Source organism: Salarias fasciatus, chromosome 22 (assembly GCF_902148845.1).
Source record: "Salarias fasciatus chromosome 22, fSalaFa1.1, whole genome shotgun sequence".
Taxonomy (NCBI): Eukaryota; Metazoa; Chordata; class Actinopteri; order Blenniiformes; family Blenniidae; genus Salarias; species Salarias fasciatus.
The window spans coordinates 24713302-24739218 of NC_043765.1; the positions used below are offsets into that span (position 1 = coordinate 24713302).

General features: G+C 43.2%; 1 protein-coding gene across 1 annotated transcript; it reads left to right on the plus strand.

Moving 5' to 3' along the window:
- The first annotated feature begins 96 nt into the window (after window positions 1-96).
- nt5c1aa (5'-nucleotidase, cytosolic IAa) lies at window positions 97-22606 on the plus strand. The gene is made up of 7 exons (XM_030120361.1): window positions 97-612; window positions 5508-5552; window positions 9230-9397; window positions 9480-9609; window positions 16502-16624; window positions 20599-20783; window positions 20893-22606. The coding sequence occupies exons 1-7, from the start codon at window positions 454-456 to the stop codon at window positions 21247-21249; spliced, it is 1167 nt and encodes a 388-aa protein (XP_029976221.1). The 5' UTR covers window positions 97-453; the 3' UTR covers window positions 21250-22606.
- Window positions 22607-25917: the final 3311 nt, after the last annotated feature.

Genomic DNA, 25917 nt, shown 5'->3' on the forward strand with positions numbered 1-25917 from the left:
AGAGGGAGTCCGAGAGGTAGCAGCAGATGGACCGCTGCACGGCCGGCAACACACTTACAAAGGACAGACTGTACGTGTGACAGAAATGTGTGTGTGTGTATGTGTGTGCATGCTGTAACAGAAGAGGAATCCTGCGCAGGATAATGGCCTCGCAGGAGTGAACGTCTTTCACGTGTCCTGGAACTGGATGCAGAAACCAGCAAGAGGGATAAAAGATACAGGAGGCAGAGAGTTGGAGGGAACAGTCCAGCTCCTCCGTGGCTGGCAGGTGCAAGGCCGGCCGCCCTCACTCAGCTCCAAACTCACCGGTGTCATCTGCATAGAAGAGTGTTGATAAATGCTTCAGAGTCATCCGACTTGGCTGCGCACCTCGTTACGGCGTTTTCGAGGGGAACCCGACAGACTTAGGGTTCTCTGGGAAGCTTGTGGAGTCAGCGCAGGCCTTTCCTCTCTATGGTGAAGATGAATCTGGACCCTGTGCAGGTGATGAGCGGACAGGTCAAAGAGCTCAACGTGTCCCCTTCATCCAACGGGGACAGCAGAGGATCATGGGAGGAGAAACAGGAGTTTGACATGCAGGACCACCTGGGCCTCAGCACCAAGCCTAAATCGGTAAATCCAACTATACTCTCAGAATGCTATGTTCTTATTGTTGTCTGCAGTTTTCAGATAAAGCAGGGCTTCTTCTCTCTCTTCCTCTCCTCTTCTGCTTCTTGCTGCTGTCTCAAGCATCTCAGTCTGTTTACATCGTCCACGTGTTGTTTAAAGCTCAACTCATACCAGGGCAAGACCAGGTTCAATAAGTCCACACTAAGATTGTGACAGGAAAACTTCTTTTCAGTCTTCAGTATGTTTCAATATTTTACCTGATTCTGAACTTTCTTGTATTTCATTTGACTTACAATAAAAGGGCAAGTAGTTTGATCTGCTGTCCTTCTTGTACTGAATGTGTTTGGATATCCAAAGCGAAGGCTCCACTTAGTTAAAGTGCTTCTGCGTCTGGAGACGAGAACTCAATCTCCCAGGTTGTGAAAGGTTAGCTCTGATCCGGCCTGACTTTGAAAACAGAACCAGTCACACTGGTCGCCAAAGGGTAGGGGCTGTTTATAGACTCACAGGACGTCAACATACCAAACAGGACGCGCTGCAGCGCTTTCACTCCGTTCTCCCACAAGATACCGGGAACACATTTTAATACCAGGTGCTTATCCAATTAGACTGAAGACATTAGACCATTTTTTTTTCATGGATTTGGGTGATAGGGGGTCATGACTGGATGTATTACGAATTACGTCATGCAATAAGTTAGAATCCATCCTAATTGGATAGAATGCAATCGGATTCCATATGTTCCACTACATTATGTTACCATTCAGTCAAAAAACAAAATACTTTCAATACAATATGATCTGAATCTGATGCATGATGTGATACTGTGCAATGAAATATGCTACACTAAGATCTAACATGACACATGACAATATGATAAAATCTATTATGATACAATAACATAAAATATATAGTTTAAAAAGGATTGTTTCAATTGCTTTAATGTTAACAATAATGTCATGGTACCATTGTTGCATTTAGTAAATTAAAGGAAAATCAACCCACTTGTGAAGAATTAATCACAATCCGTGCTGACATGGCAAACAGAACGAGTCCCATGCAGAGACAGAGGTTTAGCCTTGCTAATACCATAGTAGGACGCCGACGACAGGAAAGCTAATCCCACTGACACCTGAAGACGGTTCTGGGAATGTAATACATACATTCCTTTAGAGAGTTACTATTTGAAGAAACAAAGGCAGTGAGCGAAATGCTGAAGTCATTACAGAGCAACTGAAGTCAATGTACAGGAGCTAAAACTGAGAAAAGCTGAGTAATCCCTGCTGCGGTGGGATTAGCGCAGTCACTGCGGTGTATTTCCAGAGTGTGCTCCAGTGAAAGTGCTTAACTCCCGTAACTCACCGACTACAGCGGCGCACCTGCACTGTACAGGGAAGCTTTTAGCCGGGATGAAACTTTACGAATTCCTTCAACTATTCATTTTTGTCTCACAGGACCTTAACCAGGACCTTAATAAAAACTGAATTTTAGTCTGTTTGCATAAGAATACATATTTAAACTGAGTCTGTGTTGAAGCAGCTGAAAGTTTCACGACAGACGTCATCCTTCATTTTAACTGGTGGAAGTTCAGACGAGGACTTCACTGTATCACATGAACAACCGGGAACGCCGTCGAGTAATGGAATCACAAAATATTTGTTACATGCAAACACTCCAGTCAATTATTAATGTCTTTCTGCTTTGACAGTCCTTCTTCTATATAACTCAAATCGAGACCAGCTGTGTATTGTGTTTTTTTTTTTTCTCTTTTCTTATTGTTTTCTTGTATATTTATTTATTTTTCAACTTCTGGATTGCGGCTAGGTATGAAATAACTGATGTTGATTTAGTTAGTTGATTTCTGAAGTTATTACAGAAAATGTCACTTTTCTTCAAAATCCCATCAGTTTGAATTCAATAGAAATTATTTTGTTTATTAGATTTTGAAAGTTTATTTTGAACATACCAACACACAAAAACAAGAACAATAAAAGACAACAAATATGTTGCTCCAAAGGGAGTGAGAGGAAGCTGCTTCTTCTAACACAAACGTCAAAACTTTTTACTCCTGTTTCTTCATTTTACTGACGCACAGCTAATGGAAACATTCACACCTTTCAATTCCTCGTGGTCTGAAGATGGTCACTTGATTGGAGCACAAAAAAACAACAATCCAAAAGAACAAAACTAAAAAATGCTGGAGGTCATAGAGTCTCATGCTGAGACACTGACAAACCAACAACCAGAACACACTGAAGACAGCAAGTTTCAACCACAGACACCGGGTGAAGACAAACACACACTGAGGTGAAACACATCAGAGCAGCAATCAGACATGAAGAGGGAAGTGAAGGAGTCTGAAACCAGAGGCAGAAACATGAACCATGACAGGATCTCCATATTGACCACCGCTTTGTGTGTTTCGTCAACACTTAAAACACTTTGATTGGTGTTTCTCCGTCACTGTTTACAGAAGGACAGAAGCTTCTTTCAGTGAGGCATTGCCTCATAGTTCAGTCTTGCTGTGGTTGTATGTTTATGAAGTTGTCAGACTGAATGTCGTCAGGCATCAAATCGGGGTTTGGACACTCTTGTTGGTCCTTCGAGGTGTTTGAAAAGGTAATGCAATGATGTCTTCATCCTTTTTAAAAAACTCTGAAAATGGAAAAATCACGAGACTCAAAACTTGCTCTTGGCTGTATTGTGCTTCTGCGTTTTAACACTTAACTCCAGGTTAGTTTCCTAACATGAACGAGGCTGGTCAAAGATAAATGCTGCTGGATCCCGGAAATAAAGAATTGAAGAAATGCAAGATAGCATATTAGTGTGGAACGGCTCAGAAATGTACTTGACCTCTGCCGAGCGACCCTGCTGTCGGGACAGTTTCCTGTCAGTGGCCTTCAGTGAGAGAAAGTGTGGACATTCCTGACATAGATCATCGAGCTACTGGAGCCTTTACAGCTCAAAGCTGACGAGTATTGAATTCCCTCATACCCTGCCTGAGTTTTGGCCAACAATTCGTTTATAGAAAAACTTCCTGAAGCCCCGTTTGGACGACAACATTTTCTAGTGAAAATGGATAATATGTGTTGCATTTTGGGAATCTCTGTTAATTCAAAAACTGCTCGGAGCCACTGGAAATGCAACTTTTTGAGGACGGCTTCGAAGGTGGGACAAATAATACAAAGGCGGGCTGCCCAACTGTGTAACTGTTGAGCACCCACCAACAATGCCATTGTATTCATTGTGTTCATGCACTTCCTAAATGAGAGCCATCATGACCCAGTTTCGGTCCGACAGCTACCTGAGCAGTTGTCTTTCTTCCAGTCACCCTGCAGCGTTACCATATCTGCCACGGCTGCATCATCGCTGGCCTTTACCTTATCTATAAATATCAAGGCCCCGCTGCTCCCCACTCGCTCTGCTCACACTCCCACCTCTTGATTTCTCCGCCCCCCCCCCACCACCACCCCAGCGTGTTGACTGGAAATCCCTCTCCAGAAGGGTAGTCTCACAGCCCCTCGCATGTAAATAACAGATGACTCATGGATCTGGGTTATGAACGGACGCCGGCCGTGCTGATCGGGCAAAATTCCCGATGGGATCCACACGCAAGAGGAACAGAGCGCAACCACAGAGGAAACGGGGACATGTGTGCTTAGTGAATTTCTATCATTTCCTGTCAGATTAATCAGCGAGTTTGATGGGATTAAAGTTTCTGACGCGTGACTGGTGCATTCCCAGCAGGTGGGAGGTCCCTGTGGAAGAGTTCAGGCAGTAAACACTGGCAGGATCAAATCTCAGCCCAGAGCTGGCAGCACCGTCAGACTGTGTGACATGTTATTCATAGAGTAAACTGACTCGAACAGATAGACTACACTAAAGGTCTTCTGCATCTGCTGTCTCTGAGCGCAGAGTTCCCAAACAGCCTGGTCAGGATGCAGATAAGTCATAGATAACTCTGTGACACAATGTGCTCGACACCTTCTTTGAAATTAATGAAAGAAGGCCAGAGTTATAATAAACAGAACAAAGACAGACTGGATTCATTTTAAACATTTATTTGAGTGAGCGACATTATCAATTAGATCAATGTCTGGTTCATTAAAAAAAATCATAAATAAAAGTACAATCTGTATTATTTTATTAATTGTTATATTGCGCATTGGGAAGCAGAGGTATTCACTTTTCATTGAGTTTCCAGGATGTTTTTCATTTGCCTTCTTCATTTCTTTGCCGACCAGTCACCAAGCGAATTGTAAAAATGCCAAAGAAAACATTCTTCATTTTGTTTTTTGTTCTTTTTTTTTTTTTTTTTTTTTTTTTTTTTTAAAGCATTAGCTTCAAAGTGTCAGGGGGAGTTTGTAAATTTTTTTTTTGGACATATAAATATATATTGTATTTTGCACCAGAAAGTATCGATAATGTTGGCTTTATGCTGAGAGTGTTGTAATTTTATGTCACGATTACAGTATTTGGTTTTGTGAATATATTGACATTTTAATCCTCCTGACTACAGAAAAAAGTTCAACTCAGAGTTTCCCTGGTCCCAGTTAGCGTGTGGAGCCACTCGTGGGTACTGTTTGCTTTTGTCAACAAGACTCACATGCTCCTGTCTGGGACTATTTACTATGCACAGCAGCTACATTTTCAAAAAGTTGTGTTTTCCTGAAGCTGGATTGTGTGTAGCTCCAAGCACCTACAGTGCAATGAAGTTTTCCCTTGAAAATGTTGTTTTAATGGAGCTGAAGTCCGCCCACCAAACAGCAACTCACCTCTCCCCAACGCCCAAAGCGGCACTACTGTATATTATGTCTTTAACCAGTGTGTTTCATGTGTGGGACATCCTGTCGGAGCGTCTTTCTGCTGAATTAAATCCACACTGTCGTTCTGCTAAGGTGGCCGGGAGACGAGCCCGGAAGGTGGAGGGAGGCGTGTTCTTCGTAAGTATGCCCCGCCGTCACGCGCGGCGGTGGAGCCTGCGTCAGCGGCCGCCGACGACCCCCCTTCACCCTCCTGTGTGACGGCCCGCATGGTCACAGCCCCACCCCGCCCCGGCCCTCCACCACCACCACAACCACCCCCTCCCCCCACGCCACTAACCTCCAGGCTGACCCGATGCATCCTCGCCTGCGCCGCTGTCACGTTGATTTGTGCCGTGCTGGAAGCCGCCGGACGGTCCGAGCTGCGGAAACCACATGTTGCAACTTAATCACTCGACAGCTGTCGGCCCCTTTAAAGTGTGTGTGTGTGGTGCCTGTGCTTTAGGAGATTTCGCATTTTGACGCTAGACGGCAGATTATACGCACTGAGCATGCTTTTCTAGCCGTAGTTTCCACTTCGGATTGGCGGTGCACCGTTTCACTAATAGAAAAAAAAAAAAAAAAAAAAAAAAGAGCCTATTTTAAATCCTGCTGACATTTCCAGCGGCAGCCGGAGTTAAACACGCAGTCTTTCTGCACATAACGCTGCGTTCTTCCAGATAAGGACTGTTTGAAAAAAATCTGGTAATTTAATCAGGCGGCGTATCAAATATTTGCGTTCTGGGTGGTCCTTAATAAATGTGGTATTTACCTTTCGTCACAGGGGAACTCTGGATATTAGAAAGTCTCACTGACGGTGTTCTGACACCAAGCAAGAAAACACAAAGATATAAACACGACGTTTCCTGTTAGATTATAGAGCATTTAGACTCGGATCTTTTTTTTTTTTTTTCTTTTTTTTCTGGATCTGAACAATGATTTAAGAGTGCTAACCACTACACCACCGCGCCATCTTTAGGGTTCAGACCCGCTTTGATGACTTCATGGTGTCACAGTGTCCGTGTTGAAAGAGCACAAGCTGAAAGGTCGTGTTGTGTAACTGCTGCGTTGAGTTTTTGTCTATAATTGTGTGACGGGAATTGTTTTGACCTGCTCCTTCGTAAAGGTCCCGTGTGTTGAAGTGATTTTTGTCCGTACAGACATACAGCAACCTTTATCCATAAGGGAGACGCTGTTACCGGGTCTGACTCTGACAACTGAGCAGCATCCTTACATATCTGCACACATTCTGTTACAGCAAAAGGAGCTGCAGGAGGTTTTCTGTTTTTTTCTGTTTTCATTTAATTAGCCTTTATTTCACTTGAATCCACACTCGGTTGGAAAACATGCAGTTCAGTCCCATTATTTTCATGACAAGGTCAGTTTTGTGTCTTTGTTTCAGGAACGATGGCAGAAATGGGGAAAATTGTGGAGTTTTCACTTTGGGCCATCACTGAGGACTGCTGGTTGTTTTTGTAATGAAACATGTGCACAGACTTTCTACTTTCTAAACATTAACAGCTGGAGAACACAGACATTGTTATGGACAGACGACCAAGCTGGATTGTTCTTACGGTGACTGTCAGCTCTAAAACTACCAAGTTCTTATTGTCCATCTTCTCAGCATGTGCAGAAGGACTGCTACAGCAGCGGTGTGTATGAGATATAGCAACACTTCAGAGAAGCTGTGTGGAGAAGCTTGTCTTCTTGAATGGCTTCGACTTTCTCTCTGGAGAGGGTGTAGTGTGTCGGTGAAACTCAACGCCGCCTTATTTTAGGAGAGGTAATGAATTAATAGTACAACATACATAACGTTCCTGACATCCTGCACGTAGTGTGGATTACTGCAGATAAACAAAGACCACTGTTTTCTTTTTCTGAGCTCAAGTTTGTACTTTGATGCGTCAGTGTCTTTGTTATGTTACTTTTACTTTTTATGGAAGCAGCTGGAAAAATGGCGTTCCTCTGGTAACAGCTCTTCAATGCCTGCTGTTGCCGTTTCACTAAACTCCTGTTTAGCACAGATCTGAAGTACGCCAGGCATTTGTTTACAAGACAACCTTTTAAAGTGTAAAATGGAAAACCTCTGTTTTACAAGACAACGATGCTCTGAGGTATTTTATGACTGAATTGACTTTACTTAAACAATACATGCCAACTCTGGCCATCATTAATTTATCTTTTGATTATTCAGTCACTTATCTTTTGCTGGACCCCTTGTTTTAACGTTATTTTGGTCAATTTGGTGGACAGTGTTTTTAAAACAAAGAGAAAGTGTTATCGCTGGACCATATTCACATACTGAAATGTGATTTTTAATCTGTCTTCAGACTTGGGTCAGGATTAGTCCTTCAAATGTACTCTGTGTGTGTGTGTGTGTGTGTGTGTGTGTGTGTGTGTGTGTGTGTGTGTGTGTGTCATCAGGTAAGCAGGTGAAATACCAGCAGGTCTGATGAAACAGATTTAATTTAGGAACAGCGGCTCGGCGCCCAGGTTCATGTGGCCTATTTAAGAAAACAATAACAACACAGCATGTAACTGTGGACTCACACGTTAGCAAAAACACATTTTTCTCACAATAAAAGTCTATCGGAAGCTTGCACTTAAAAGTACACATCTACCATCGATCAATCACCCGATTTCCTGCAGAAAATGTAATACTCAGAGTTTTCTAGTTCAGTTTTTCAAAGATATCTGTTTTTTCCATAAGATCTCTTTCATGCTATAATTACACCATACATTTAAAGTATTAATTCATGAATTCATGAGGTAATTATGAACATTTTTAAAGCAATTATGCTACTTGAAATTCAGTCGTGGGAAGACAATGTGAAAGAAAAAAAGCAATTTCTGCTTTTTCCTCATTGTTTTATTATTTATTGGTGCTTAATGAAATATTTGAAAACTGAGAATTTCAACAATCGGGTGTTGTTGATAATGTTACTATTCCAAGACTTTTTTTTTTTTTTAGAGTTAGTCCTACAAAACACAATTAAATATGTTCACATGTAACAAAATAAATTTCACTGACTGTAGTTAAAGAAAAACAAAACATCTCTTATTGGGTTTCCTGCTGAATATTTTCACACACACAAAAAAAAAAGAATTATTGTAACAGTAAAGTGATCTCATTTGGTTACTTGTTACTTAAAAAGGTTTCTACAAAGAGAATCAAACATAACATAACATAACATAACATAACATAACATAACATAACATAACATAACATAACATAGCTGCACACTTATTACATCAGGTTCCATATATGAAATAATTTCCTCTTTTTTTCTCCGATTGAGCTCGCACCGGGCTGCATGTGGCTCCTGCTCTGAACTAACTGCCTGCTACAAAGGAATGATCATGAATTCTCACGGTCTTCTTTCCTCATTCATTCATCTGAGTCGGCGGTGACGGCGGAGTGCGTTGACCCGTGAAAGCGAGGTTACATGTCTGGACGCATGTTTTACTCTCATCCCCCGAGCGGAGATGATTCTGCTCATAAATCCATGGGATGTCTGCAGGGTAATGTAACGGCGCTGCGGCAGATAACACGCATGACACGAGGCATGACGGGCTGGCAGGTCCCCAGACGCGTTTTGACAGTGACGGAGCTGAGACGTCAAAACGCGCATGGATTTGTAAAATGATCACATTCTGATTATTTTGCAGGGATTCATCATAACCGCTGTCATCTATCTTCCCCTTTCTTCTCCTTTCTGTGGTCTCCAGTCATTGTTTCATTAACTCCTCACTGAGGAATCCCGATATCGGCGTCGGTGCGTCCCTGACGCTCACTCTCTTTGCCTCTCTTCCTTCAGCCGAAGCCGGAGAACGCGGTGACCATCGCCGTCTCGTCCCGGGTCTTGTTCCGGACCGACCGGGAGCAGAAGGTGTTCGAGCAGAAAGGAGTGGAGGAATACCTGAGATACCAGATCGAGCACGAGAATGAGCCCTTCGCTCCGGGTCCGGCTTTCCCCTTCGTCAAGGTCACGGTGCCAGAAAGCATGAAAGAGACTTTCCCCTTTTGTTCTTTGAGCTTCTTACCTGAACGTCTCCACGTCTCGACAGGCTCTGGAGGCGGTCAACGCCCGTCTGAGGGATCTGTACCCGCAGAGCGAGGAGCTGTTCGACATCGTGCTGGTGACATACAATCATGCCCACGTGGGGATCCGGCTCATCAACACCATCAACCATCACAGTGAGTCCCACGAAACTAACCTGCTTCTTTGTGTGTGTGTGTGCACATTTTAAATAAAGTTAATGACTTTCTCAACCCTTTGGCGGAACTGTTAGAAGCTGCACAGCAGCAGGCCGAATCTGCAGTTTGAATGACTTCCTGTCATGAAGAGAGCAAACACTGACAGTTTAACAATATTAAGAACCTTCAGAAACTTTCATATCCTTTTATTAAATGTATTATCTTGCTCTCCATGAAGCCAAATTAAATGTACACCAGCCGTGATTTATTTTTTTATTCACAAAGAAAATCCTCTAATGTGTTTAGATCTAAGTTGGGTACATGACATGTAGGTGGAAATCATCCCTCTCCCTTCTGATTGAACACTGTTTGAATTCTGTGTAACTCTCTTGACTCATTCTTTATTTCTTTTTGACCAGTCCATCTTCAATCCTCGTTAGTCTGACGCATGACCATTTTTTTTTCTCCAAATTTTATTTCAAACACTTAAACTAAGTAGTTTTTTGACATGAATGAATTGAATGCAGATTCAGCTATTTTTAAGACTTTCTACAGTCTATTTTCCTTTCGAGTGTCTGGACCCATAAAGCTTGTCTTCGCTGTCACATTATGTATTTACTATCTCAACTTGTCAGCATGGCTTTGGGGCTACTTGGACAGCAATGAAGTTGCTTTCTTTTATGTTGATGTCTCTGCTCTCATGTCAGTGTTGGGTCCACTATTGCTGAGAAATTTTTAAAAATCTTTGAAATTTCTACAGTTTACTCGGCGGTTTGGTTGGATTATAACCTCTTGTGGGCCCCTTTTGGTTGGGAATTTATGTGTCAAAAAAGAAATAAAAACTTGAATAGGGTCATACGCAACCTTGCTCCATGACTAGCCTAATGTTAGCTAGCTAGTTCCAACATAAAAAAAAAAAAATCAGCAGATGATGCAAAAAATATCAAAATACTACCCCAGACACCTATGTCCAAGATGAGGGACCACTCTCATGGTAGACGGTTAAATGGAGCTTCCAGCGCAAATGTGATTTGCTCATTTATTCTCTATATTCTGTAATTTCTCTATATTCGGTACAATCTTAGGTCTAGTCCTGATCATAGGCTAAATTTTACTTGTAAAAAGGACTGCTTGGTCCTAAAGCATCTTCAGCTATCGTCGGCTGACAAACACAAAAACCACCAGCCTATGAATCTGTTTCCGTGCTTGGCTCTTGACCTGTGGTGCACAAACTTCCATTTTTATTCTGTTTTCGAACCGCCCGAGACTTTGATGCAATGAGATAACGCAAGCGAGCGGGGATGTGGAGACTGACGCAGGCTCAGCTGAGAGACAAACACCAGAGTGTATAAACAGCTGACTGACGGGATCCTTCCCAGGGAAACGTCTCTAACCCTCCGATGACATGGTCCTCGCTGACCACTTCCTGTTTCAGCCCCTCGATTGTTTTCAGATCCTCTGAGCTCGGGGGCCGGGTCAGGATCGGGTCCCTCTTGGATTCAAGGGGGCCTGAAAGAAAAACAGGTCCGAGCAAAGCCAACAAAACGACGCTCGGCCTCCCCAGATGGTTCCCCGTCAGATCTCTCTGGTGGCACGCAGCGTGAGGGGCCCGCTCCGTTCAACCGCCTCCCCGGACGGGCGACGTTTCCTGAAGAGCAGAAGCAAAAACACAGCTAAACCTAACGGCTCTGAGCCGCACGGCCATAAAGAACATTGACAAGACAAACATTTACTTGCTGCCTGACGCTGAATAAGACAACCACGCACCTGCTCTCGCTGGCTATTTTGAAGCTGCAGTGCGTCTCCTGGCATTTGAGTGACTGGGGACAGCTTTACAGTTTACAGTTGACACGTGGTTCTGAATGACTGGCGTGTTGCGAGTGCCAGTCTGCGATCCCTCGCTCCAGCTTAGCACCTACACATCATCGGACCCAAGGGCGACCGTACATTAGGTTTCACATGATGAGCTCATTAAAACACAAGAATAATAACAATGATATGATAAATGGACCAAATACATACAGCACTTCTACACTGCTCATCACATTCATCCATTCACACACCAGGGGAACCGTCTGCCACACAGCGTGCTCAATCCATTTACTGGGAACAGTTTTGCTCAAGGACACTCTCATATATGGAGAGGACGAGATGGGGATTCAAACTAGCAATCTTTCGATTGCAAGATGACCTGCTGCACCACATGAGCCACAGTCGCCCCAATAACAACACATAGAACCCCAAAAATACAAATAAATATCACACCTACCTGAGAAGGCAGATATAAATTGCACAGTCCGTAGAAGTCCATTATTTTGTACTCAGTTTATATTTAAGTTAGGGATGATTATGACTCTGAAAAGATCCATTTTCTCAGTCTGTTTTCTTTTGTTTTTCTGGTGAAAATCAGAGTGTGAGCCATCCTTTGTGACGTCCCGTGCTTTTCAAAGACAGTGGCAGCTGGAAGTGTCCGTCAAGAAGGGGCTGATTGCCCTCTGAAGCCTCGTCTCATCTGCTTCACTTCGACTATCGTCCCAAACTGCAATGCCGCATGTCAGCAGGCTCTTGATGGACGAGTAGCAGAAAGCCAGCGGGAGTTTGGTGCCCAGATTGTTCTTCCAGAGTATACAGGCCTGGGGTGGGGGGGTATACTGGCGATATCGCAGCACGCTGTGTCCCACTCCACACTTTAATTCACTGTTCTTCAATGCGCTCACAAGGGGGTGCAGGAAAATGACTATCAATCCAAAAAAATCAGCTTGGGACGGCAATTCGGTGCCCCTCCCTGTGCACGGCACCCGAGGAGGCCACCTAGGTCGCCTTTGCCCAGGACTGGCCCTGCTGTAAACAGACACTCAAAATATAACAAACATTTTTCAGTTTTTGCTGTGTCCTTGCCACCGAAGATATGAAATACGATTTTTCTGTTTTCCTGACTGAAGATCATCCATCAATCAACAGGATAACATGTAAAACCATGATAAAGATTTTGTTACAGCACATGAAATTAGCCACTTTTTTCTTTAAAAGAGGAAACTGGAGCTACGGTGAATATGGATTCACCTAAAGATGGCAATGAAAGGAGAAAAAAAACTTCATCGCCTCTGAATAATCTGGATTTCCACCAGAATTTGGTGGAAAACACACGTCTACTCTGCCTTGGATGATAAATTCAAGCTGCTGCTGCCGCTGGTAGGACGGATGTTTCCTTGGCTCAGTCCAACAGCATATCAGTAGGACGTAGTGGGACAGGAGATCGACAGCATGGCTGTGCAGCCAACAAACTTTCTGACTGTCAGTGTGAACCAAATACTCCGAGGGACGGGCCCCGTGATCTGTTGGAGCCTCGTTATGAGAAATGAAAATGGTTCTGAACAGGAACATGGAATTCCTACCCACTAATGGGAACATACAGTGCATCACCCGCTTCAACATTTTCAAATAAGAAAGTTTTCTCAACAAAATCAGCAATATTAACTTTCTGACTAGAGCTTTGAAAAACAGAACATTATTCTGCAAAGTGATGTGAATTATTTTAAAATTTACAACATTGAATGAATTTTGTAATTCGACTGAAGCGCCGATTCCAGTGAAAACGCAACGTTCTCGTGTTTTCGTTTGTAAAACGTTTCACGGTTACTCTGAATCTTATTGGAAAAAATGTCTGTTTAAACAGAAATTAGGGCAATAGTTCATGAGTGAATCAGTTAATTTTTTCATTCGATCACGAGAATGTGAAATTAATTTAAATCTATATTTGTTCAGTGTTGTGATGGGAATGTTTGTCAGAATAAATTTTGAGATGTGCTAAATTAGCTTTTTGTGCTCATCTCATGATGAATTTATGTTTCTCTTTGAATTTATGCTTTCTTTTAATTTTGAACTTCACTCTTTTTTATAAGGCTTGATAAAAATCTTGTTGAGAAGCTGGTTGTTTGAAACTCATATTTATCAGTCTGAAACACAAAAACATCCATGACCATCCAATATGTGCTACATCACAATATTTTCTGAGTTTTGAGGGATCTGTTGGTGAAGTGGCTTTAATCTGATGAGACAAACAGAAACAGAAATGGAGCATCAACCAGGTAGACATCCCAACCATCACATTGGAAAACCACAGTGTTGTTAGCATTGAATCGCATCTGTTTACAAAAACAGCTTGTTACGTATTCCGGCCCACTGCACATGGACACGGACTGCAACAGTAGAAAAAGTGAAAATAGCCCAACAAAGCTGGTTGTTCTTTGCTCCACTGTCTTCACAGTCCTGCTGACTTCCCACATTACCATGTTTCAGATCTTTCGGACAAGCAAATAAACCGTACGAAGATAGACCCCACGAAAACATGCATGCAGCAGGAAAAGGGAGGGAAAAAAAAGGATACAAAGACATCGATGGAAAGGGACGTACTCCCTCGAGTTGACTCCCACGCTCCGGCTCTTGTGCTAAAAGCCGGGTGACGCTCGAGAGGTTTGAAATGATGAGGTGGGGTACACTGTAGAGAGGAGGGGGAGGGACAGAGCCAAACTCACCAGGGCTCAACTACAAAGCTAAATAAACTCTTCGGGACACGCTTGGAGGAAACCCGGCTCTTTGAGTGACTGAAGGATTGCTCAGCGGGCTTGAAGCAACACTGCCACTCTGGTTCTCAGTTTCCATGTCCTTTTTTCTTGATTCTGTATGTTAATTTTACTGTTTCAGCCCGTTCAGTGATTCAGGGAATGGAAGAACGAGAATGAGGACAGTTACACTGGAAGGGTTCACAGATTTAACCACAAAATGGAATCAGAATGTTGAGTTGTTGTTGGCGCTTTAATGAATGTTGAATGTATGAAAACAATATAAAGGAAGTTCGTCAGATACAGTATATAATGTTCCCTCTGAGTGACAGACGGAATGGAAAGACTTTGGTGACCAAAAGGTAAAGGTTAATGACACTGGCCTCTGGGAGGATGGATGGATGGATGGATGGATGGATGGACGGGTCTCTTTTGTGGGTTTTCCTTTTGGTGAAGTGTGATTTAATTTCTACACAGAACAAGAAAAGACAAGCCATCTCGGGATATAAACTCACTATCGTCTTAAATAAATATGATTTTAATTTTGACCAAAGTAATTGTCAGTATTTTATTGATTCTGCAAATGAACAACCCTCCCATTTATTCCTGGAATTCAGCTAAATGGGGCCAGATCGTACAGTAAATAGTAGGTAGTGTTGTTGAAGCGGCACTACCTAATCCCAAGATTAGATTTCACTATGATTAAATGACTTACATCGCCACTGACTGAGAAGTTTCAGGTTTACAGTGTTCCTTGTTTACGTTTGTTGAGAAATCTTTGTGTATATAACAATAATATTATCTTGTCCAATTGCTGCAAGAGAAAAGCTACTTGTGAGTTGTGAAAGCTCTCTAATACAGCCTGCGTGTGCACCTTCTTGTTTTTCTTACTTTGGGTCTTTGGTAACTCTTCATTGGGTAGCCCCCTGGCAATTCTACTCTCTAATGTCATCAGGATTACAACCAACTACCCTGGGACACACATCTTGTGGCACAAATCAGTAGAGAGGAGTGAAATGAGCAGGAATACAAAAAGTTGACGATGCATACAAGCAGCTGTGAACTGAGAAAGTGGAGAAAGTCTCCTGTTATGGGTCTACAGTATGACGACCAAACAGCCAATAAATCAACCCTACAATGATCTTGCAGATGAGTGGCAAAGCTGTTGTTGCCTAGCTAACCTTAATTGGTAAAAAAGTCAATATAAACAGTGGACACAGTTTCCATACGTGTGGATTTAGTGCTGTTTAGTGTAGCTACTTAACTACCTCGGCTAGGCTAATGGAGTTTGACGATTTTCATTTTGACTGTCATTAAGACCTTCATGCTAATAGTTGTAATTTTGTTGAATATCAACTCAAACACTTTCTGAAAATTCTTCATGTTCCTAGTCGGAAATTCTGAGTTGGACAGTATTTTTCCCATAATGTGAAACTTTTATCACTTTTGCAGATAATACTTCACAGGGAATTAGTTGTAACACAAACCCACTATACAACAGCTCGATAAATGATCAACAGTAGTTACAGTTGATGAGAAATCCCATTCCTCATTTCATTTCTGCAGGTTTGGCCTTCAAACTGTCTGCGTGACTAAAAGTCAACCACTGAACTGGAACTGAACCCTTTAATGATGACAACAAACCTCGTGCCTAAATGACTTTAACTGAATGCCGTTACCTTGTAATCTGTCTCTTCATAAGTCTCCCTCCCGCATTGACCTTCTCCTTCTCTACATCTCCGTCTATCTTTGGTGTCGCCCACCTTTAATTCTAACCTCCTCCTCCACTCACACTCCCTCTGTCACCTTCTCTGCTGCAGTGTAAGTCTATTACTTTGCTCGCCGTGGCCTTTCGAACAGTCCCTCGTCCTCCGTTCTCCCATAAATATCAGCTCTTTTAAACCCAAGGAGACAGATATGATCCACAGCTCTGTAATCACGGATCTAATTACCTAATATCGCTCTCGACACGCAGCGAACAGGCAGCCCCGGCCAAAAAGCAAACAGACACTTTCCTACACGTCTTAGTTCCCTCCTCGTCTCTTCTTCACTGTGTCGCCCTCCTCTTTCCTCCCACCTCCTCCTTGGATCCTCTCCACGATTTAAGCACTTGTAAGTTTATCCTCGCAGCCAATCTTCACCTGCCGCTCCCTCCGACTGAGCACAATTATTTTTGCCACTCTTGGAACTTAACGAGATATTTAGCCTATTTTTTTTTCCCCCGGTATGTTTACCTAAGGGTGTAATCGATCCGTTGCCGATGTACTGAATGTTGAAATGTGATCCTGAAATGAAAACCCCTCGTTGGCGTGTGTCCCCGTCTTCCGCAGACCTGTTCATTGAGAGGTTCTGCATGACCGGAGGAAGCAGCCCCATTGGCTACCTGAAGGCCTGGCACACCAACCTCTACCTGTCTGCGGACGCCGACAAGGTCAGGGAGGCTCTGGCTGAAGGTGAGAGCACACTGTTGCACCCATGGATGGGATCAGATGTACAAGTCCCAATGCTTCAGTGTTTGCTGGTTTTTAGGACAACTTTTCAAAGTTTACATGTTTTCCTGAAACAAATGTGTTTTTTCTTTAGGTTCTCCAGGTTCCACACACCACCTGTAATTGTGTGTATATGTGTGTGTGTAGTTATCTGTGTCCGCTAGTCTATCCAGCTAAAGGGTAAACGTCAGGGTTAACTGAGGACAGAACGCTGTGGTGAATGGATTTCTCTTACATAGTGCTTTTCCCCCCACGTGAGCGGTCCCCAAAGTGCTTGACACTGTTAATCACACCCACACACAGCAGTGAAGGCAGCTACCACGCAAGGTGCTCAGTCCATCTATCGAGACAGGAGCAGATGGGGAATTGAACCTGCAGCTGATTGTGAGAAAGCCACTACCAACTGTCTACTCTTGGTCTTGGGCTGTTCTGGTCTTGGTCTTGACTTGGTCCGGGGTTAGGACTACACTATTATTCATTCAAAAACTTTACCAGTGACCTCAGCTGACACCTTCACGTGACGTTCTCGGGCGCCAAAACTCACCAGCGACTCGACGTTCTGCTGACTGGTCTCCAGCATTCGCAGAAACACCCTGCTGATCTTCGCCCAGTGATCTATATTAAGCTACAGTATCACAGCAACATTACAGGTAAATCTAAAACCCAGATCTTCAGACTAGTTAAAATGGCAGCCAAGACCACGGGAGCACCTGCCATCACCATAACCCCCCCCCAACCCCAGGATCTCCTGGAGCAGGTGACCACTGGACAGGCCAGTAACATTTTAGTTGATACGTCTCATGTGCTATATCCAGAATACATCCCACTAAACTCAGAGGATTCAGGATGTCTCCATGAATAAACAACTGTCGTCCATCCTGAACTGATCTTCCTTAACATGTCTATTTTTTTTAATATCATGTTCAGATACTTTCAGATACTTTTAGGTCTTTTTGTGTACAAATTTCACCATGTTAGAACTTCACTGAGTGTGGTTACCTGGTGTTTTTCATTCGGAATTGGTTTATTCTGAATTAAGTTATTCAGAATTATCTTCATGAGCGTCGTGTTTACATGGGAAAATGAAGGATTAAATCCTATCTCACACCGGGGTCTGAGAAGCGTTCTGATTGGACAGTGGGTGGGTGTGAAGTACTGACGTCTTCCGGAAGTAAACAGCATTTTTCTCTTCTTTCTTTCTCGATTAACTTTGACGTTAAAGCTTTGAAAATGTTGTTATGCGTCCATCAATCCGCTCATTTCATTGTATCTATTTCTTCTAAAACTGCTGTTAAATAAATCGTTTCCATAAGAGTCAAAACGCGGACTGCGGGCCGCCATCTTGGAAAATTGCGTCATCATGACGGAGCATGCACAGAACAACCAGAATGAAGTCGCCTTATTTTAGCATATAACGCTGCTTCCAAAGGAGAATAAACTGACCTGTCTATGCAAATTTAAAAATAATTCTGAACAAAGTTTTCAGGCGTTTACGTGGTAATTTTAGAGCGGCATTAGTCTTGATTTGGATTTAAAGCAGAATAAAAAGTCCCATGTAAACGCACAGACTTTTAAACTTGTGCTGCACATTCTCATTTCTCATTGATGCTGATTTACGAAGATCACCCATAAATAATGCTGAATTGCATAATTATGCACAGTTATGAAAAATAACTCAATAACAATAATAACTCATAACTCATCAATAAGCATTGCTTCAGGCTACAGCAGGCACAAGAAATAGAGCTCCAATTTTGTAATTAATATGAATTTCTGAACTTGGTCGTCTGTCTTGTCTGCGTACTCACATTGTTAGTGTTAATGGCATAACTGCTCTCTGTGGACGTGTTTGTGTGTGTGTGTGTGTGTCAACTCCTGTCCTGGGGTACGAACTACAATGTTTTGGTTGCTTCTGTTCTTTCCCTTGTAACGTTGTCCAGTAAACGATGCCTTAGAAACAACGTGAAGATTTTAGATCCATGTGCTCCTCTCAGTGAATTGCTCCATCTGGGAATCGCACCCAGTATTTCATATTCATGAAAGCAAATGTTTAGAATGAGCGATCAGCTTCGTCAGATTTCCACTAATTGAGACAAACTTCGAGCTATGTTTGACAAATACAAAAAACATCAGGAATTTTGAAAGCGCTAAGAGAGAGAGAGAGAGAGAGAGAGAGAGGGACATAAAGAGAATTCATTCTAAAGAACTGATAAATGATGACTACATCTCATACAGTACTCCCTTAAATGTTCTGCATTTCATCCTACTTAAAATGGAAAGAAGCATAAAGGTCTTTCCACTCCATCAGTCTCTCACGCACTTTTACATCATTGCACTGGGAATATACGTTGTGAATTATTTCCATCTTGTTTGCATAAGAAGCAGCGTTTCCTGACGTCGTCTCCCGTGCCGCAGTCACATTACCATAAATCAGCATTTTGATGATTTTCTCCCTGCGTTTCTCTTGATAGTTCCCTATATGTCATGGCATATCAGGAAGTAAACTGAAGGGAATATCAACATTCGCTCACGCTGTGGCTCTGAACATGTGCCAATGATTGCAAATGTGGACCTCCTGCCGCCTGAATAAGCACAACTTGTTAATGTGCCAGAAATAGGAAACCAAATATTGAGAAATTTGTCAGATTTGACGTGACAACTGCTTCTGAAGGCTTAAATCTGTTTCATGCTGAATTATTACGACTGTCAAAACGTAAAAGCTTGAGCCCATCGTGCTGAGAATCCACAGACTCCTTCCTCTCATTGATAAAGGAAAATGAACCGAATGTATCCACAGAACCCACCACTGTGATCACAGGGACAATCTGCATGTGATTGAGAAGCTTTACGTCGTACCGGGAGTCGGTGTTGACTCAGTAGTGGTCAAGAAAAGAAAACGTCCTTGACATTTTACTGGAAAAGGTCTTAATTAGCTGTAAAGCTGTTGGCGAATGCTATCTGCTAGCTGAAGGCCTTATTGAAAGTCTATTTAGAGAGTGAGTTTCTGGAAAGTACTACAAATGGAAAATGCCTTGCTGTGGTTTTAGTGAGGAATGGAATTGAAGAGAACTGACTCCATGGCACTTGACATCACTGTCACTCCATAATATTCAGGTCTCTGGCTCAGAGTTTGCATGTTCTCCCTGTGTCTCCCTCTGTGTTCGTCCGGTGATGTCAAAACGTTGTCATGTGAACATGAAACTTTTTGAAACAAAAAGCAAAAATGTTTTTAATAAAAATGTTGTTATGTAAACGCAGCAATCATTTTCTGAAGCCCAGAGCCAGGGCTGGAGGAGTTTAATTAGTCTATCGTTGGCAACGGTCTCAAACACCAGATGGTGTTTCTCTAACTCGTCTTATTTTTTCTCACAGTTGGGGGCGGGCGGCTGTTGATTGACTCTGAACTTCCTATCATTATTACCTTTATCTGTACCACTGTCATGCCAAAACACTGCTGAAGCTACACGCATCCAGACTGTGGTCGACTCAGTGCGTAATTAACAGTTTCTCATCGTTCGCCCTCATACGAGGATGTCTCTCTATTCAATTTGGACATGTTTCTCAAAGGGAAATGCAGAAACGATGCATTTTCACTTGAAACACTGGGACCTAAAACTCAGTTCACCCTGGAAATGAATATTTCTGTTCACCTGGCTGGCTGAAGTCAAAATGCAGTTCTGCAAAAGCTAAAAAGTTTCAGTTGAGCTGAAAGTGAGAGACACTGAAATTACCATAAATCAAAGAGATGGAGAGTGAAGTGCATATAAAATTCAGTATAATGACCGAAGTGAAAGGCTGAACTCCATCAAAGTGTTGAAAAAGTGAAATTAAAGTAAAATACTGAGCAATCTGAGTTCAGACCATCACGACTGTTCAATATCCGTCTTCCAGCCCTGCTGATTCCCCTCCACTCCTCTCCTCTCTCTGCTCATATCCAGGCATTGCGGCGGCCACCATGTTCATGCCAGAGAAGCTGACGGAGGTGTCGGAGACCCAGCTGAGGGTGGCGTTTGACGGCGACGCCGTCCTCTTCTCCGACGAGTCCGAACGCATCTTCAAGGCCCACGGGTTGGACAAGTTCTTCGAGCACGAGCGGGAAAACGAGGACACGCTGCTGGATCATGTTTGTAGTTTTACACTCGGACACACACAGACGGTGTAAAGACGCTGCTGCTTCTTTATACATAACAAAACTGCAAAGACACAAACACTGGCTCTTGTTTCTCTGGCAGGGGCCCCTGAAAGGCTTTCTGGAAGCTTTGGGGAAGCTCCAGAAAAAGTTCTACGCTAAGGGCCACCGCCTGGACTGCCCCATCCGGACCTTCCTGGTGACGGCCCGCAGCGCGGCGAGCTCGGGGATCCGGGCGCTGAAGACGCTCCGGGCCTGGGGCCTGGAGATCGACGAGGCGCTGTTCCTGGCGGGGGCGCCGAAGGGCCCCATGCTGGAGAAGATCCGGCCCCACATCTACTTCGACGATCAGATGTTCCACGTGGAAGGGGCGGCGGAGATGGGGACCATCGCTGCTCACGTCCCTTACGGCATCGCGCAGAAACACAACGCCAAGCGGAACACCAGCGGGGGGAAGTAGGAGAAGAAAGGACCGCCGAGCGATGTTTGAGAAAACATCAAGATGACATTTTCACACACTTAACACTCACTTAACACAATCATATTAGGAGTCGGGTCAAACAGGTCTGGAAACCGAAGTCACCTGAACGTTTCCTGTTTGACTTAATGAGTTAATGTGTTTTAATAAACTCTTTCCTTGTCAGACTGCACTCTCCCTCAGTCGAGAAGACATTTCTCCACAAGTGCAAAGGCATTGTGGCGGTATTGCAAATGACCGTCATTGGCTGTCTTCACCGACGCCCACTTTGTTGTTCGTGGTCAATAAATGTGTTGGAAGATAATCAGCACAAATTACACTGTTGACAGTAATGGCGACGCGCTGTAGCGTGAAAGTACCTCAGCTATGAAAATCATGTGTTGTACATAACTGAAGACAGCAAAGCTGTCGGCCCAAAGCAAATACAAGTTTCAATCCGTGCCTTAACACTGAAATTAGACTGTTCTGGTGAGAATGTTTAGCCAAGAAAGCGCAAGCATTTCCTTTTTTTTTTAATGATTCAATGCACTTTTGCAAACACGGATTTCCTGATATGACCTGAACCTCTACAGTAGGTCTTTGGAAAAGCACTTTTCCACATGGCAGTTTATTCAGAGAGCAATATTTCAGCTATTCTCGCAGGTATTGCTATAAAACTTGTACAGACATCAATGGCAGCACTGACTTTTCTTAATGTTTTAACTGAAGAGTGAGAGTTTATAAGAATGGTGAGACGTCAGGTTTATGGCTTTCTTTTTTCTATCTGTTCTCGGTTTGATTTGTACAGAGCCTCAGACATGATATCTGAATTAAAACTTTAAATTCCGTCCAGAATCAGTAATTTGAGGCCACAAAGTAAGAATTTGTGGCCATGAAATAAGAAGCTGAGATTTGTAGTGACGATTCCAGGTTTCATTTCAGATGTCATGTCTGGAAGTCTTTCGATCTGCGAGTCGCTGGAATAAAAGTGAAAGTACGGAGTCGTGAGACGTGTAAATGGTTCCTGCACTCAGACTTGAAAAGGCTGAGAGTATGCGGTACGTACGTCTGAACCAACAGTCCGCCAGACAATGTGAAGTGTGTTTTAATGTACAGAAGAAACGGCATCAGCTTAGCTTCCTGCTGTACACAAAGCTGCAATATTCTGAATGTCTTGAAGCCATTTGAGATGTTCTGTCTGCTGAGCTTCATTCAGTACGAAGAACAATCCAGAAGGTATGGGAATAAAAATTAGCAGAATGACCCAGCACTTATGAGAGCAAATATATTGATTGTTAGCATATGAATGTTTAGCATGTGGATTGATTTCATCATCTTTTCAGTGTCAAGCTGATAAACTTATAAAGTCATACAAAAACAGAGGCTGGATGAAGAAAGTTGAATAAAGTTTAACCATTTCATACAAGATCAATGTCTATTTATTAGCCTCAAACCAACAATGGAGATGACAGAGGCTGCTGAAGGAAACATACTTGTATCCATTTGAGCATGCTGACCTTCAGGAAAGTTGAAACCCTGTGAATTGCTGGGTGTCTCTGCAGCATCTCGAAACAGACGGAAGGAATTGTAGTATTCATTCATAAGGACTTGAGTTTGAAGTGTTGTCTGAGCCTGTTATTGAGGTATTTTGAAGGCCCTGTTTGTCAACAACGTTGCAAGTGTTACTTTGGTGACTGTCAACTTTAAAACCACCAAGTTCAGGAGAATAATTGGTATGGGAGTCATGACTGCATTTAGAAAGCTGCATTTTCAGTGGCTCTGAGCACCGTTGTCATCTAAACAGACCCTTAAAACACAACAGAAGTTTTTCATTTTCAGTTGAAAACATTGTCTTTTAAAGACGTTGCGTGATTTTCTCCAAGTCATTTATCATATTGAAGTAGTTTTTAGGAGTGTTGCAACTGATAAGCTTTTCTTCTTTTAAAACAAATGGCACATTATCTTTTATTGAAGGGTGCTTGGTTTCCAAATTGTGATGGTTTCAAGCCTGTGACTCACCTGTTGCAATGACATGATGATTCAGGCAGGATTTTTAACACTTTTTTTTTTAAATGGAGGATTCTGTTTCCCCTATAATCTCTCATCTTTGGCTCTTTTGCCTTTCTAAACTGATCTCTTCGGTCATATTTGCTTGGAGAAATCGTTCTTTTTCAACGGTTAACTTTGATGAATGCATGTGGAAAAAAACCCCCAAGGATTTAGTGAAATGTGGGAAAGAAAGAAAGCAGAATGAAATACCAGTTGACCTAATGAAAACGAAATACACTCAGTGTCAAATGAAGTTGATCTGATGTACATCCTGATGCGTCTCGATGCTGGTCCACGGCCCAGTGGTCGGGAACCTCTCGATCACAATCCAGTAGTTTACTCTGTGTATGAGTGAAGCCATTTCCTTCTCCAGAAAAAGCAATACTTTCTACCATCATTAAGATCTCACAACATAACTGTAATGCACTGTTGTGCAAGAGTCCATGGCTCCATCAGGTCCAAAGGAGAAGGACAACATACATTAAAAAAAAAAAAAAACCCTACTGAGCAGCTTGTATCTGTTTTCAAACATCTTGTATACCTTGGAAATAAGATTTGTATCTATTGTTTTCAATCAGCTGTTAATGCAGACTGTGAAGACCTTCAAGAAGCTGCAAGTTCAAGATAATACTTGTCAAAGTCTTACATTTACCAATGTGGGTTAGTTGTGTTTTCTTAACAGTTTTCCTGCTTCTCTCGAGTCACTCTGAACTTTCTCACACAAGCTGAACTGTTTCTGATGCTCTGCTTGCATTTTCTACTTTTTGTATTTCTATTCATTCCCTGTAGCATTTCGTTTGTTTGTTTGTCTTTTTTTGTGTGAAACTTTGCTAGTTAAATATAGTAATGGAAGGTTTTTGGCAGTGCTGTAGCTGTACAGCGCCACCTAGTTGTCCCAGATGTTATGTGCTGCAGATACCATGAGAACTATTACATGATTCAGTTTCAAAAGAAAACCGTGCAATACTAAAGCAAGATGAGTACATGAGAGAGAAAGTGTGTGTGTGTGTGTGTGTGTGTGTGTGTGTGTGTGTGTGTGTGTGTGTGTGTGTGTGCACTCCTCCAGTCCACCATGCAGTGGCAGCATTGACGTAAAAAACCGGCTGCTGCAGCTCTGGACGGGAAACGATCTCTTGATATTGACTTAGCAGCTCCACACGCATTAAACACAACCTAAATCATGTCTGTTTTATATTTAAACCCTCATTTTTCACCCTCTTTTTTTTTAATGCAACATGTCTTTTCTTATCATTTCTTCATTTTCCTTTCACTCCATCACACATTCAATTCCCTCCCATCACACAGATATACATATCTGTGATGAATGTGTTAATATTTCCACACCCTTAAATATTTCCTCTTGAGTGTGGGCGATGAAAGTCAAAGAACATCCAGGGCTGGCCTACCTGGTGCCATGTTGCTAATGCGGGGTGGGGGTGGGGGGGTGGACCCTGGACCCCCTTCCTGCTGATAGATTGATGTATGTTTGTGGATTTTATGAGCTGGGGAAACAGCAGCAGGGATGGTACTGCAGAGAGCAGGCGTGGATAAGATAAGGTCCCCCGGCCAGCTGGCGGACTCCGCCGGGCTCGTGCACGCTCCCTCACAATGACGTGCGCGTGCGGGGCGGCCAGCTGCGCACATAAACGGACAATAACCACCACCGTGAAGGCGGGAGGGTGCAAAAAAAAAAAAAAAAGGGGAAGATGGCTCCACGCTGCAACGAGACGCCGCCCGGGGACACAAATGACCACAACGACCCACCGTCCTGCATCTCGCCGATACCCTCAGTGAGGAGACGGGGAGAAAGGATCATGGAGGCAAAAAAAAGAAAACAGTGCCAGGCTGTTCGACTGACTGCACTGGGCGACCAGATGTGGGGCACAACAGGCCCACGAGCTCAAATCTAAGCTGTCTTTGAGCCAGATGTGACCTACAGAGGGTGGGGGGTTGCAGTCAGCCTTTATCAGGCCTGAATAGCAGCAGAGAAACACAGAGACAGATGGAGAAGAAAGCAGCGCTCGCCCCAAAGACATACAAAGTCCCAGTGTTTTCCTTCTGCTCGCTCACAGAGCAAGAAAAGCCACCCGTGGAGGGAAAACCACCTGACTCCCGCCGCCCTGGCAGAGACGCCGGCCCCAGAAGTGTTTTTCCGTCGGCTCCAACACCATGAATAGGTTTCTGAAAATGCATCAACCGAGCAGACAAGACATCTTCAGGGGGTTTTTCTTCATATTTCCCCTGAGAATATCATACATCAGGATCTTGATATAGGCAAAGCGGGAGCCACCGCTCTCGTGTCTTGAATGTTTCAGTCGTCAATACACCTGATATCAGTGGGTCGGTTCTTCACCTTCCATCTTCCACTACCCGGTCCGTCCTGTACAAACCAATAAAGGGGGGGGGTCGTCGGTCCTACACCCGGCCATTCAACACCACCACATTAGTACAATCTTTGAATTAAATCTCGAGCTGCTTTCACCTTTCCTACACTTTCCACAGGACAAGGAAAAATTGAATTGCCAATTACCGCAACTCGTTCTCCGACGTGATGCGAGAAAATTGCTTCAGTCAATTGCTTGAATCGCACGGTTGCGGGTGACCCGGTTCAGCTGGTGAAGT